Below are 15,585 nucleotides of genomic sequence, written 5' to 3'. Positions count from 1 at the left end.
ATATGAACATAAAGTCAATGGCTCAGTGGAATAGAATGTGTTGCGTAAGCATACAGGAAGGCACAATTTACAGTCCAATATTTGTTTGTGTGTGTCTAACATCACAGAGACAATTTAAGTCTTCTCCATCTCATTGCTTGTTCATTAACTTTCATTTCACCAGGTAAGTTGTTAGAGAAAACCAACTCCACGGCAACGATCATTTACAGGTTAAATCAGTCAATTTAAACCTCGGGAGCGATGGTGGGGGGGGGCTGATAAAAGAAAATCCTCCTAAAATCATCTTACAGTAGGAAAGAAAACCTTTGGGAGATGAAACACCACTGCAATAGAGAGATGATAGTTACTCCCAAGTTCATCTACAGATGGATCAAAAGAGCAGGAAACAACCGAGAGAGAGTTGCATCCCCAATGGCACCCTATTCCCTACGTAGTGCACTACTTCAATAGGGGGACATTTTGGGACACATCCAGAGATTCACAGGGATTTACACCTGGGCTTCCCCCTGTTTCTGTCTCAGAGAAGAGTTGCACAGGACTGTGGATTGTGTTGAGGAGAAAGAGTGAGTACACCGGAGATTATACATTTACAAGCCACGATGTTATCATGGTCAAATGCCCTTCCCTGAGACTGCAGCAGTGGCCCATATTGTATATTGTTTTAAATACTGCAGCATCATATATTACAGTCTATTGCAACGTTTCATACATTAGAGTCTGTTGCAGTGCCTCATACATTAGAGTCTGTTGCAATGTAATATCTAATAAGTCCTGTTGTTTTTTACAGGGCTTCAGTGGGAAGCCCTAAAACTGAGATGAACAGATCTGGGGACTGCGAGGAACTGAGACTGCAGCAGTAGCCCATAATGTATATTTAAAAAAACTACTGCAGCATCATACATTAGTCTATTGCAATGTTTCATACATTATTCTCTTGCAATGTTTCATACATTAAAGTCTCTTGCAGTGTTCCATACATTAGAGTCTGTTGCAGTGCCTCATACATTAGAGTCTGTTGCAGTGCCTCATACATTAGAGTCTGTTGCAGTGCCTCATACATTAGAGTCTGTTGCAGTGCCTCATACATTAGAGTCTGTTGCAGTGCCTCATACATTAGAGTCTGTTGCAGTGCCTCATACATTAGAGTCTGTTGCAGTGCCTCATACATTAGAGTCTGTTGCAGTGCCTCATACATTAGAGTCTGTTGCAATTTAATATCTAATAAGTCCTGTTGTTTTTTACGGGGCTTCAGTGGGAAGCCCTAAAGCTGAGACGAACAGCTCTGGGGACTGCGAGGAACTGATGGTGTCAGCAGCAGGAAATACAAGGGGGCTCTCTCCAGCGCGAGGGGCCAACAGTGGTTATTACACCTCCTTAAGTAACGGCAGGCTTCTCCTCTCTGCAGTGACTGGCCTGGGGGAGTCGTTTCGCCTTAATTGCATTTGCACAAAAGTAATGGTCTCGAGGTGGGGAAAATGCCAGGGAAGAGGGAGAGAGAGTGTGTGTAAGAACAAGAGTGTGTGTGTATGAAACTACATGACCTTTTCAACGCATAACACACACCTAAAGAAAACCAAACAGACACACAGCAGAAGGAGAGAGAACAGTGTGTATGTTTAGTACCTTGTAGGCGATGCTGTTGAGGACCTTCATGGCCAGGTCGGACACCTCTGGGAACGGGTCGGCCGCCAGGTGCAGGAGAACCCTCCAGATCTGTGTGTAAACGCTGTTGAACGACACCCCTGCAACGACACACACAGCATGATTAACCATATACATAATTATCCAACATTCACAGACGTGACTTACCGTTAATACACACAGGCACACAGCATCAATTACCATCAGTACACACACACACTGAATTACCATTTCACATAATGACCCAACACAGTGAACACCATCAATATACATTAGCAAACATCTACATTCTGTCTCCCATTCTCAACAAGCACGTAAACACAGCATGATTAGCATCAATATTTGATTAGCAACCATCAATAAGAGAGCCAACCTTCTCACCATCTCATTTTTCCCCTTGTACGCACACAGCATGATTTCCATAAACACTCAACAATCTCTCTCTCTCGCACAAACACAACATGCTTAGCGATCACACTCAACCACTGAATTCTCCATCATCATCATCATAGCATACAAACGCTAACATTTAATTGATGCTAATCACCTGTAATCTAACATCTAAAAACATCCACATCCACACTGACTGGCCGTTGTCTCACTTCTCCTTCACTCAGTCGTCTGCTGAGGTGCTAGAGCCAACATGGCCGCCGTGTCAGGTAATGCAACTCATTAATCAACACACACAATGAAGGCAGCTGGCTTCTGCACCATTGCTGATTGTGAGAGGAACATGACTGCCAACTGTCATCATTATACGGAATATGAATGAGCAAGTGCTCTGCTATTGTCTTTTTTACCTACCGAGGGCGACAGGTCTGTGTGTGTTTGTGTATGAGAGAAAGTGTGTGTTCACTTTGGCGAATATTCCCTCCCTTCCCACCCAGGACTATCTCCCCCCTCCAACTATTATTTATCCATTTTCTTTCTCTCCTGTCGTCCTCTCTGCGGTGTCATCCCTCATTCCAAGCTGTCACTCAACCTGACAGAACACTGCAGTGCCGCTGAGCTGCGTTCGAGAGAGACGGTCACTCACCGGGCTTGGCCACGAAGGCGCTGTCAACATCAGTTTGTTTTGCTCCGGGCCTAAACCTGCCTGTCACCGTTCTCTTTGTATTAGGAGTGCCCCCCTCTTCTTCTAGTTCATTATTCTGGCACATTGACTCTCACTTTGCAAGGAACACAGCACTCCCTCTCTCTAGTTTCCATGCTCTCTCCCTCTGTCTGATGCAATCTTCTGTCCGTCTCGACGGCCGGCAGTGAAGGTATCCAGCTGTTAATGCCCTTCTCCCTCTCCCCAGCAATTCACACTTCTAGATAGAGAACAGAATAAAAAGTGTCCTTAGGGAGTTGTCACTTCATACTGAGGGTAAGAGAGGACACTGTCTTAACCCCTAGACAGGACACACTCATCCTCCTCCAGAGGCTGTAGAATGAGGGACGTGTGAGGGGAGGAGTGGCAGGCTATCACAAACTGTTGCGGCTAACCAGTGCATTTCATAGAGACACTGTGTGTGAAAATGCGTGGAGGCACATGTCGCAGCAAAAATCGGGAGCTCTGGTTAATAGTACTGCAGCAGATTGTAGTGTGGGCCGAGAGGGGGGTGAAAGCGGGAAGAGAGAGGATAGAGTACATGCGAGAGAGATAGCAAGGGGGGTAAGCAAGAGCGGAAGCATGAGAAGGAGAGAGAAAGAGAGCACGGGGAAAGAGTGAGCGAGAAAGCAAGCAAGCAATCAGGCAAGAGAGAGAGCAAGGGAAAAAGTGAGTGTGTGTAAGCGAGAGCGGGAGAACGAGGTAAAGAGGTGATTAGGTTCTAGCCCGGGGGCATGAATGTGATTAGGTGCTGCGGTAAACAGCCCTGGTGATGAATGTGAAATACTGTTTCCCCTCCATTTAAACAGGGGAATACTTCAGTTTTCACTGGCATAGACACATTATCACCGCAGCACCCTACACCGTTCAACATGAGAGACTGTGACTACAGATCATTTCCAGGCTGGATTGTGTTCAGCAAGGCCTGGTATGAGGACCTTTGCAACATCTGCACAATTTTACAACCATGTTAAATCCTAAACGATATTTCTCACTATAACAGCTACATTTGGAGCTTCCCCTGCAGTATTCCAACAAGACAGAACAAAAATGTCTCAAAGGTCATCTGTTAATGCATATTTAACACCCAATCCAATATAAGTCTTGGTCAGCTGCTGTATGCTACGGTACATAACCCATTTCCTTCAATCAAACATGAGCATCTTAAATGCACTGACACAGGAAGAAGCTGAGCCAAGTCCTTGCTGTGGCCAAACAGAAATGTCAGGGAGGATATCAGAACGCCTTAAAGTAGGTAGGTGCTCTGGGTGGTATTTTGCTGTGTAAGATCTTTTCCTTTTTAAGGCCAGATTCACTAAGCGTTTCCAACTGTTATTTTCTGGAGGGAATAGAATCTCCTGTTTCTGTAGCGGGAGGCAGCTTGCTGTACAAGTACACTCCCTGGACAGGACGCTAGTCTCTCTCAGGGCCTTAAAGAGGTAGCTCAACCAAAATTCAAAGTTGTAAGTCCATATTCTGTGCCATCTGTTGTGTTGATTTGGGAGTGAACTGTCCCTTTACGAAAAGCACTTCTATCAACAACCAGGTATTGCCCAATCAATTATATATTGTGTGTGACTGACCAGTGTTAGCTAACAGAACCCAATTGTGCTCCTGCAACATGGCTAGGCTTCCAAACAAGTTGCATATCTAAATGTTTTGGCATCGAGTCAGCACTACGGTAAACCCTCTATGGTACAGCCCCATGGTGTTTGTTTATGCATGCCATGTCATGAGCTGCTAGCTGGGTCAGAATCAAGCACATAGGGAGGTAAGGACAATGGAAATAGAATTACTGATACTATTCTATGGTAAGATGCTAAACTGGACACAGTGCATAATTGGGGGCGAGGGGCCAATTTCATACTCAACCTGTTTAGAATGAATCAGACCCCATGATGGTGTTAGGGACCCCAGTGCAGCTCGGGAAGGGTTTAGATAGAGGCTGAATGAACGCTAAACGTACCGGTTAAAAGGGTAGCGACAGAAACGTCTACCAGAATGTGCATTTTTTATTTTATTTTATATACAAAAATATATTTGATATCCATTTCCTGGTCATTTATTTGTCAGACTTCAATGGTAAAGCGCATGCCACTGTGTCCTGAAAAGACCCATAGATGTGGCTGTGTTGGACTTGGCCAATCAGGGCATCCTGTGGGAGTTGATTAAGACTGGATTATTTGATGAATCCGAGTTAACGCAGCAGTGTGTTCCCATGGGTCAGTGGTGCACTTGAGGGATTTAAGGAAGTGGGGATGCGTGTGTAGTGTACTTAGTACTCGTCTCACGCCACCCGTGTGTGTGTGTGTGTGTGTGTGTGTGTGTGTGTGTGTGTGTGTGTGTGTGTGTGTGTGTGTGTGTGCGTTGTAGCCGTGTCCTCGTATTTTGGAGCAGTGTTTCCCAACTCTGGTCCTCCTCTACACCAACAGTACACATTTTCATTGTAGCCCAAACAACACACCTGACTCAACTTGTCAACTAATCATCAGGCCCTTAATGAGTTGAATCAGGCGAGTTTGTCCGGGGCTACAACAACAAAAATATGTACTTTTTGGGGGGCTGGAGTTGGGAACCACTGTTTTGGAGTACTTTGTCAAATACAAGGGCAGTTGGTGTGTGAAGTGGGCATTTCTCAAACTGGCAACAGAAGGTAGGGAATCCCCATCTCTCTCCCCATCTCTCTCCCCCTCCTTTGTGTTGTTGGTGAGTTAATGCTTTTTCTCCACACACACAAACTGATTGTCAGGACGCATCAAGGCCTCTGCCAATCACCACAGCATAGGGGAAACAGAGCGGGGCCAGCCCTCAGTGAAACCAAGAAAAGCACTCAGTCTTTTGGAGCCAGGGGCACCCTCTTGAGTTGAACAGTAGAGGATGGTAGGTTGAGAACAAGTCTTTCCTACGGGTAAGAGGGAGTTGAAGCAGGAGAAAGGGAAAAGTATAGGAAGGCAGGGCTCAAAAAAATGTATTGGTTGCATCGGCACGAGCTGAACATTCATTACAAGGTCAACTCACTCAAGTTTCAAAACGTCCAATTTTTCTGCCGGCTAAAACCAAGATTTGGTCAAACAGTAAAGTGCATTATGCTCAAGATTCCTGTAACTGTTTCGCTGGTGCCTGCTGTGACGCGCGAGGCGCACGCTCTCCCCCCGAAAAAAAGGGTTCTGATTGTATAACATTTAAAAATCCAACTGTGGGAAACAACAACTGTTGAAGAGAGGATGTTCTCAGCTTCCTGGGGTATACTTTTTTTCTCAACAGCAAATATTTTACAACCAAGATATTTTACACTGAACAAAAATTTAATCTCAACATGTAAAGTGTTGGTCCCATGTTTCATGAACTGAAATAAAAGATCCCAGAAATGTTCCATATGCACCAAAAGCTTATTTCTCTCAAATGTTGTGCACAAATTTGTTCACATCCCTGTTAGTGAGCATTTCTCCTTTGGCAAGATAATCCATCCACCTAACGGGTGTGGCATATCAACAAGCTGATTAAACAGCATGATCATTACACAGGTGCACCTTGTGCTGGGGACAATAAAAGGCCACTAAAATGTGCAGTTCTGTCACACAACACAATACCACAGATGTCTCAAGTTTTGAGGGAGTGTGCAATTGTCATGCTGACTGCAGGAATGTCCACCAGAGCTGTTCTCAGATAATTTTATGTTCGTTTCTCTACCATAAGCAGCCTCCAACATCATTTTTAGAGGATTTGGCAGTATGTCCAACAAGCCTCACAACACGTGTAACCACACCATCCCAGGACCTCCACATCCGGCTTCTTCACCTGTGAGATTGTGAGACCAACCACCGGGACAGCTGATGATACTGAGGATAATTTCTGTCTGCAATAAAGCCCTTGTGTGTGGAAAAACTCATTCTGATTGGCTGGGCCTGGCTCCCAAGTGGGTGGGCCTATGCACTCCCAGGCCCACCCATGGCTGTGTCCCTGCCCTGTCATGTGAAATCCATAGATTAGGGCCTAATGAATTTATTTTGATTGAGTGATTTCCTTATATGAACTAACTCAGTAAAATAGTTGAAATTGTTGCCTGCTGCGTTTATATTTTTGTTCAGTATATTTGGCTTTGAGATATACAGAGTGCTTGAAATGTGCATCAGCCATTGCTAGTGCATAGGGTAGTAGGCTACAAACTGCAACGTTTCTTTAGGACATTACATTCAGATTAATACATGGACTACTAACAGTGAGTATTATATTTAGTGTTAGCAATTCAGCTAATGTTTTTTTAGTTTGATCCCCAAATACATTTGCCTTTGATATTAACGCAAAAAAAGATTTAGGCAAATTAATCTCTATTGAACAAAAGAAGTCATTCTGGAACCCTATTTTAACAGTAACATATAAGGTGATTACTATTTGTGTTATATTGCTTGAAGCCTTGAAAAAGAACGGTGCGACCAAATCATGGGCTTGTTCCACCAACTTAAAAAGTTAGTGGCACCAGTGCGACCAGACTAAAATGTTAGTCTGGAGCCCTGAAAGGGGCAAATTGTAACTTCTACTTAAGTCATATTTTTACTTAGTCTCCCATTGACATCAATACATGACTAAGTGAACATTTGACTTAAGTGGTAGTTACTACAACCCCTTACTACTGAGAGGAACAAGAGGTGAGTTGGAATAAAGGAGGAGAGGAGGAAGGAAAGGAGTAGCATTGTAAGATTAGAGTGGTAAGGGTAGCGTAGGTCAGGGGTAAGGGTAGCGTAGGTCAGGGGTAAGGGTAGCATAGGTCAGGGGTAAGGGTAGCGTAGGTCAGCGGTAAGGGTAGCGTAGGTCAGCGGTAAGGGTAGCGTAAGTCAGGGGTAAGGGTAGCGTAGGTCAGGGGTAAGGGTAGCGTAAGTCAGGGGTAAGGGTAGCGTAAGTCAGGGGTAAGGGTCGCGTAGGTCAGTGGTAAGGGTAGCGTAGGTCAGGGGTAAGGGTAGCGTGGGTAAGGGTAGCGTAGGTCAGGGGTAAGGGTAGCGTAGGTCAGCGGTAAGGGTAGCGTAGGTCAGCGGTAAGGGTAGCGTAAGTCAGGGGTAAGGGTAGCGTAGGTCAGGGGTAAGGGTAGCGTAAGTCAGGGGTAAGGGTAGCGTAAGTCAGGGGTAAGGGTCGCGTAGGTCAGTGGTAAGGGTAGCGTAGGTCAGGGGTAAGGGTAGCGTGGGTAAGGGTAGCGTAGGTCAGGGGTAAGGGTAGCGTAGGTCAGGGGTAAGGGTAGCGTAGGTCAGCGGTAAGGGTAGCGTAGGTCAGGGATAAGGGTAGCGTAGGTCAGTGGTAAGGGTAGCGTAGGTCAGGGGTAAGGGTCGCGTAGGTCAGTGGTAAGGGTAGCGTAGGTCAGGGATAAGGGTAGCGTAGGTCAGGGATAAGGGTAGCGTAGGTCAGGGGTAAGGGTAACGTAGGTCAGGGGTAAGGGTAGCGTAGGTCAGCGGTAAGGGTAGCGTAGGTCAGCGGTAAGGGTAGCGTAGGTCAGCGGTAAGGGTAGCGTAGGTCAGGGATAAGGGTAGCGTAGGTCAGGGATAAGGGTAGCGTAGGTCAGTGGTAAGGGTAGCGTAGGTCAGGGGTAAGGGTCGCGTAGGTCAGTGGTAAGGGTAGCGTAGGTCAGGGTAAGGGTAGCGTGGGTAAGGGTAGCGTAGCGTGGGTAAGGGTAGCGTAGGTCAGGGGTAAGGGTAGCGTAGGTCAGGGGTAAGGGTAGCGTAGGTCAGGGGTAAGGGTAGCGTAGGTCAGGGGTAAGGGTAGCGTAGGTCAGGGGTAAGGGTAGCGTAGGTCAGGGGTAAGGGTAGCGTAGGTCAGGGGTAAGGGTAGCGTAGGTCAGGGGTAAGGGTAGCGTAGGTCAGGGGTAAGGGTAGCGTAGGTCAGGGGTAAGGGTAGCGTAGGTCAGTGGTAAGGGTAGCGTAGGTCAGGGGTAAGGGTAGCGTAGGTCAGGGGTAAGGGTAGCGTAGGTCAGGGGTAAGGGTAGCGTAGGTCAGGGGTAAGGGTAGCGTAGGTCAGGGGTAAGGGTAGCGTAGGTCAGGGGTAAGGGTAGCGTGGGTAAGGGTAGCGTAGGTCAGGGGTAAGGGTAGCGTGGGTAAGGGTAGCGTAGGTCAGGGGTAAGGGTAGCGTGGGTAAGGGTAGCGTAGGTCAGGGGTAAGGGTAGCGTAGGTCAGCGGTAAGGGTAGCGAAGGTCAGCGGTAAGGGTAGCGTAGGTCAGGGGTAAGGGTAGCGTGGGTAAGGGTAGCGTAGGTCAGGGGTAAGGGTAGCGTGGGTAAGGGTAGCGTAGGTCAGGGTAAGGGTAGCGTAGGTCAGGGGTAAGGGTAGCGTAGGTCAGGGGTAAGGGTAGCGTAGGTCAGCGGTAAGGGTAGCGTAGGTCAGCGGTAAGGGTAGCGTAGGTCAGGGGTAAGGGTAGCGTAGGTAAGGGTAGCGTAGGTCAGGGGTAAGGGTAGCGTGGGTAAGGGTAGCGTAGGTCAGGGGTAAGGGTAGCGTGGGTAAGGGTAGCGTAGGTCAGGGGTAAGGGTAGCGTAGGTCAGCGGTAAGGGTAGCGAAGGTCAGCGGTAAGGGTAGCGAAGGTCAGCGGTAAGGGTAGCGTGGGTAAGGGTAGCGTAGGTCAGGGGTAAGGGTAGCGTGGGTAAGGGTAGCGTAGGTCAGGGGTAAGGGTAGCGTAGGTCAGGGGTAAGGGGTGCGTAGGTCAGGGGTAAGGGTAGCGTAGGTCAGGGGTAAGGGTAGCGTAGGTCAGCGGTAAGGGTAGCGTAGGTCAGGGTAGGTAGCGTAGGTCAGGGGTAAGGGTAGCGTAGGTCAGGGGTAAGGGTAGCGTAGGTCAGGGGTAAGGGTAGCGTAGGTCAGGGTAGCGTAGGTCAGGGGTAAGGGTAGCGTGGGTAAGGGTAGCGTAGGTCAGGGGTAAGGGTAGCGTGGGTAAGGGTAGCGTAGGTCAGGGGTAAGGGTAGCGTGGGTAAGGGTAGCGTAGGTCAGGGGTAAGGGTAGCGTAGGTCAGCGGTAAGGGTAGCGAAGGTCAGCGGTAAGGGTAGCGTAGGTCAGGGGTAAGGGTAGCGTGGGTAAGGGTAGCGTAGGTCAGGGGTAAGGGTAGCGTGGGTAAGGGTAGCGTAGGTCAGGGGTAAGGGTAGCGTAGGTCAGGGGTAAGGGTAGCGTAGGTCAGGGGTAAGGGTAGCGTAGGTCAGGGGTAAGGGTAGCGTAGGTCAGCGGTAAGGGTAGCGTAGGTCAGCGGTAAGGGTAGCGTAGGTCAGCGGTAAGGGTAGTGTAGGTCAGCGGTAAGGGTAGCGTAGGTCAGCGGTAAGGGTAGCGTAGGTCAGGGGTAAGGGTAGCGTAGGTCAGGGGTAAGGGTAGCGTAGGTCAGCGGTAAGGGTAGCGTAGGTCAGGGGTAAGGGTAGCGTAGGTCAGGGGTAAGGGTAGCGTAGGTCAGGGTTAAGGGTAGCGTAGGTCAGGGTTAAGGGTAGAGTAGGTCAGGGGTAAGGGTAGCGTAGGTCAGGCGTAAGGATAGCGTAGGTCAGGGGTAAGGGTAGCGTAGGTCAGTAGTAAGGGTAGCATAGGTCAGTAGTAAGGGTAGCATAGGTCAGTAGTAAGGGTTGTGTAGGTCAACAGTAAGGGTTATGTGGGTTAGTAGTTTTCTCTACCTATGAGGGAGTTGAGGGAGGAGTAGGAGGAGACTCGTCTCATCTTGTCGATGGTCTCAAAGGAGAGGATGTACTCGTCGTTGTCAGGGCTACCCAGGGTGCTGCTGGCACTGCTGCTGGTGCTCAGGTTACCTGGAGAGAACGCCACCGGACCACCTACACATTACACAACAGTAGTTACACAACAGTAGTTACACAACATAATCACTATATCCTGAAAAATACTATATTATACCAGAATAATTATACCCTGAAATATACCATATTATACCAGAATCACTATACCTTGAAATATACCACATTATACCAGAATAACAATATCCTGAAATATATCACATTATACCACAATCACAATACCCTGAAATCTACCACATTATACCAGAATCACTATACCCTGAAATCTACCACATTATACCAGAATAACTATACCCTGAAATCTACCACATTATACCAGAATAACTATACCCTGAAATATACCACATTTTACCAGAATAACTATACCCTGAAATATACCACATTTTACCAGAATAACAATACCCTGAAATATACCACATTATACCAGAATCACTATACCCTGAAATATACCACATTATACCAGAATAACTATACCCTGAAATCTACCACATTATACCAAAATAACTATACCACATTATACCAGAATAACTATACCCTGAAATATACTGCCCAAAAAAATAAAGGGAACACTTAAACAACACATTCTAGATCTGAATGAAAGAAATAATCTTATTAAATACTTTTTTCTTTACATAGTTGAATGTGCTGACAACAAAATCACACAAAAATAATCAATGGAAATCCAATTTATCAACCCATGGAGGTCTGGATTTGGAGTCATACTCAAAATTAAAGTGGAAAACTACACTACAGGCTGATCCAACTTTGATGTAATGTCCTTAAAACAAGTCAAAATGAGGCTCAGTAGTGTGTGTGGCCTCCACGTGCCTGTATGACCTCCCTACAACGCCTGGGCATGCTCCTGATGAGGTGGCGGATGGTCTCCTGAGGGATCTCCTCCCAGACCTGGACTAAAGCATCCGCCAACTCCTGGACAGTCTGTGGTGCAACGTGGCGTTGGTGGATGGAGCGAGACATGATGTCCCAGATGTGCTCAATTGGATTCAGGTCTGGGGAACGGGCGGGCCAGTCCATAGCATCAATGCCTTCCTCTTGCAGGAACTGCTGACACACTCCAGCCACATGTCTAGCATTGTCTTGCATTAGGAGGAACCCAGGGCCAACCGCACCAGCATATGGTCTCACAAGGGGTCTGAGGATCTCATCTCGGTACCTAATGGCAGTCAGGCTACCTCTGGCGTGCACATGGAGGGCTGTCCGGCCCCCCAAAGAAATGCCACCCCACACCATGACTGACCCACCGCCAAACCGGTCATGCTGGAGGATGTTGCAGGCAGCAGAACGTTCTCCACGGCGTCTCCAGACTCTGTCACATCTGTCACATGTGCTCAGTGTGAACCTGCTTTCATCTGTGAAGAGCACAGGGCGCCAGCGGCGAATTTGCCAATCTTGGTGTTCTCTGGCAAATACCAAACGTCCTGCACGGTGTTGGGCTGTAAGCACAACCCCCACCTGTGGACGTTGGGCCCTCATACCACCCTCATGGAGTCTGTTTCTGACCGTTTGAGCAGACACAAGCACATGTGGCCTGCTGGAGGTCATTTTGCAGGGCTCTGGCAGTGCTCCTCCTGCTCCTCCTTGCACAAAGACGGAGGTAGCGGTCCTGCTGCTGGGTTGTTGCCCTCCTACGGCCTCCTCCACGTCTCCTGATGTACTGGCCTGTCTCCTGGTAGCGCCTCCATGCTCTGGACACTACGCTGACAGACACAGCAAACCTTCTTGCCACAGCTCGCATTGATGTGCCATCCTGGATGAGCTGCACTACCTGAGCCACTTGTGTGGGTTGTAGACTCCGTCTCATGCTACCAATAGAGTGAAATCACCGCCAGCATTCAAAAGTGACCTAAACATCAGCCAGGAAGCATAGGAACTGCGAAATGGTCTGTGGTCACCACCTGCAGAACCACTCCTTTATTGGGGGTGTCTTGCTAATTGCCTATAATTTCCACCTGTTGTCTATTCCATTTGCACAACAGCATGTGAAATTTATTGTCAGTGTTGCTTTTTAAGTGGACAGTTTGATTTCACAGAAGTGTGATTGACTTGGAGTTACATTGTGTTGTTTAAGTGTTCCCTTTATTTTTTTGAGCAGTGTATATCACATTATACCAGAATAACTATACCCTGAAATATACCACATTATACCAAAAATAACTATACCCTGAAATATATCACATTATACCAGAATAACTATACCCTGAAATCTACCACATTATACCAGAATCACTATACCCTGAAATCTACCACATTATACCAGAATCACTATACCCTGAAATCTACCACATTATACCAGAATAACTATACCCTGAAATATATCACATTATACCAGAATAACTATACCCTGAAGTAACGCATATGGAACAGTATCAAATGGAGCATGAAAATAAAGTACTTGTTCTGTTCTGATTGTTTGATTTTGTGTGTCTGAAGGTAAAGTGAAGTGTCAACTTTTTACTAGCCCCCCCCCCCCCATCTGCCTCTAGCTAGAAAACTAGAAATTACAATCTACTGACTGGACCTTCCATTCAATCTCCCCAGCCTATTCTAACTGTCTGCCCGAGTCATCACACTCTATAACTCTACACAACTTCCCATTATCATCGTCTGACTCACAAAATGGCCGCCATATATCCCTGTGACGGAGTGCATATTGAGATGGGGATTGGGAGTAGGCAAGGCAGGCTAAAAGGTTTGTCATGGTTGTTGGTGACAAGCACCGCTGCCAGTTAGAATGAGTGGACGATGTGGATTCAGAGAGGCTGTAAGCGGTAAGCTAACGTGCTAGCGGCTAGTATTACTCAGCATGGCTATATTGCCTTGTGGCTGTGTTGACAGGAGCTTCAGCAAGAATGAGCTGACACCTGAGTCAGTCAGTACAGCGGGGGCTGAGAGAGGGTCAAGAGTGTAATCCTCCATTAATGCTGTGGGTGTATGATGGACATAGGCTCTCAAAACTGTGTGTGTTTTGTGTGTGTGTGCGCAAGCAGAGCAAGACAGCCCCCTCCACACACACGCGCTAAACCCTAGCGTCAGCTTGGTAAGCCCGAGAAGAATTATATTCTCTGTTGTGACTTTGCCATCATGACTATGATGACGATTCTTCAAATCCCCTCAAGTAATTATTTGGGAAAGAAGAGAGGCAGTCAGAGAGAAAAGTCTCTACCCTTCAGTCGCTTTCTTTCTCTCCATCTCCCTCCTTCACAGTATATAATCACATTTCTCTCTCCATCTCCCTCCTTCACAGTATATAACCACATTTCTCTCCATCTCCCTCCTTCACAGTATATAACCACATTTATCTCTCCATCTCCCTCCTTCACAGTATATAACCACATTTCTCTCCATCTCCCTCCTTCACAGTATATAACCACATTTCTCTCCATCTCCCTCCTTCACAGTATATAACCACATTTATCTCTCCATCTCCCTCCTTCACAGTATATAACCACATTTCTCTCCATCTCCCTCCTTCACAGTATATAACCACATTTCTCTCCATCTCCCTCCTTCACAGTATATAACCACATTTATCTCTCCATCTCCCTCCTTCACAGTATATAACCACATTTATCTCTCCATCTCCCTCCTTCACAGTATATAACCACATTTATCTCTCCATCTCCCTCCTTCACAGTATATAACCACATTTATCTCTCCATGTCTCTTTTTTCAGTTCTCTCTCTCTCTCTCTCGCCCTCGCCTCAATGTCATCCTCTCCGTCTCTCTCTCCTACCCTCTTCGTTGAGGTTGAGGTTCTGCAGGCTCTTGTTGAGGTTGCGTGCGGTGGTGGCAGCTCTGATGTTGGTGTAGGAGTTGACTGAACGCAGCCGCGGGATGGCCGGGCTGTCGCGCACTGGAGTCAGGTTACCGGGCTCTGTACACAGGCACACACAGGGGAAGGTCAATTAACCCATTTGGCACTAAATGGAATACAGTAGCGACATGACAGTCAATATGAGACATGCTGCATATTTTATTCAAACTCCCTCAGATCCCTAAACCCCATTTCACATGTTCAGTAGTTAGTCTCTGGGACAAGTCTGAGTGGACCAGTGTGCTTTACAACAATACATATCAATGACTTCCTACTGTAATGATTATGACAGAGGTTGGAAGTGAGTGTATGTGGTGTGTGTGTGTACCTAAGGTGTTGGCAGGTGAGGGTACAGGGTAGTTCTTCTCCTCCTCCATGAACTGCAGGGCCACGGTGCAGAAGTTACTCTCGTACTGAACCACCAGGTGACTCAGAGCCACCACCAGCTCCTGAAGAACACACCGCCACCACACAGTCAACCAGAACCCAACACACACACGGTCAAAACCTAGTCAACCACAGCCCATGGCCCACAGTAAACATCAGTCAACGACCTCAGCAAGAACATTGGAAATAGTGAGGTGAGAGAAAAAAACGAGTGTGTGTACGGGCCCACCTTGCGGACCACAGGGCTGCCGTCGTTGATGAGCTGTGCCAGCATCATGGCCACGTTGTGGTCGATGGTCGTAGAGTGGTCCGTCCGCTCAGCTGAGTTGCCCACAAACGTCCCCAGGGCAAACACCGCCGCACAGCGCACCTGAGGAGACCGGTGATAGTTTGGTACCAAGAGAATACACTCCCTAGTTACTTCCTGGTTGGTTCCAGACCAAGTCATTGGTCAGTCATTGGTTAGATTGCTTTGGTGCTGCTTTTTAAAAAGGGGAATCAATACTAATACTTACTCCTTAATCCTCTCATTTCTAATGCAGCCATATTTACCGAGAAGATCAATGGTGGCTGAAAATAATAATTTACCATTGGTCACGCAATACCCCCCATCACACTAATTAACTGTGTAAGCTAAATAACAATAACTCCTACTTCTAAATTGTTATCAATAATCGCCCCAGGTAACCACAAAGGAAGTGCCGGTCCACATAATCTATTGTTCATTCTCTAAGTATCTCTCAGTGCAGTGCCTGTCATATGCAAAACTAACTAAAACCGGGCCCAGTGTGTGTGTGTGTGTGTGTGTGTGTGTGTGTGTATTGCATAGAGTAAATATGCATCTCCTCTTGAGAAATCCCCCCAACAGGCCTCAGCTGAAA

General features: G+C 47.2%; 1 protein-coding gene across 6 annotated transcripts in view; it reads right to left on the bottom strand.

Moving 5' to 3' along the window:
* rptor (regulatory associated protein of MTOR, complex 1) overlaps window positions 1-15,585 on the bottom strand; it is a 199,409-nt gene that overhangs the window by 39,788 nt on the left and 144,036 nt on the right. For all 6 annotated transcript variants that reach the window (XM_029776869.1, XM_029776872.1, XM_029776870.1 and 3 more), the window contains exons 18-22: window positions 14,934-15,074; window positions 14,646-14,766; window positions 14,237-14,377; window positions 10,348-10,503; window positions 1,624-1,742 (exon numbers count right to left, since the gene is read on the bottom strand). In XM_029776869.1, coding sequence (XP_029632729.1) covers window positions 1,624-1,742; window positions 10,348-10,503; window positions 14,237-14,377; window positions 14,646-14,766; window positions 14,934-15,074 — 678 coding nt within the window. The remainder of the gene's footprint in view (window positions 1-1,623; window positions 1,743-10,347; window positions 10,504-14,236; window positions 14,378-14,645; window positions 14,767-14,933; window positions 15,075-15,585) is intronic.

The sequence above is a fragment of the Salmo trutta genome, chromosome 14 (genome assembly GCF_901001165.1).
Source record: "Salmo trutta chromosome 14, fSalTru1.1, whole genome shotgun sequence".
In the NCBI taxonomy this organism is placed as follows: domain Eukaryota; kingdom Metazoa; phylum Chordata; class Actinopteri; order Salmoniformes; family Salmonidae; genus Salmo; species Salmo trutta.
The sequence above is the reverse complement of the archived record's forward strand: the minus strand, read 5'-3'. Positions and strand labels throughout refer to the sequence as shown.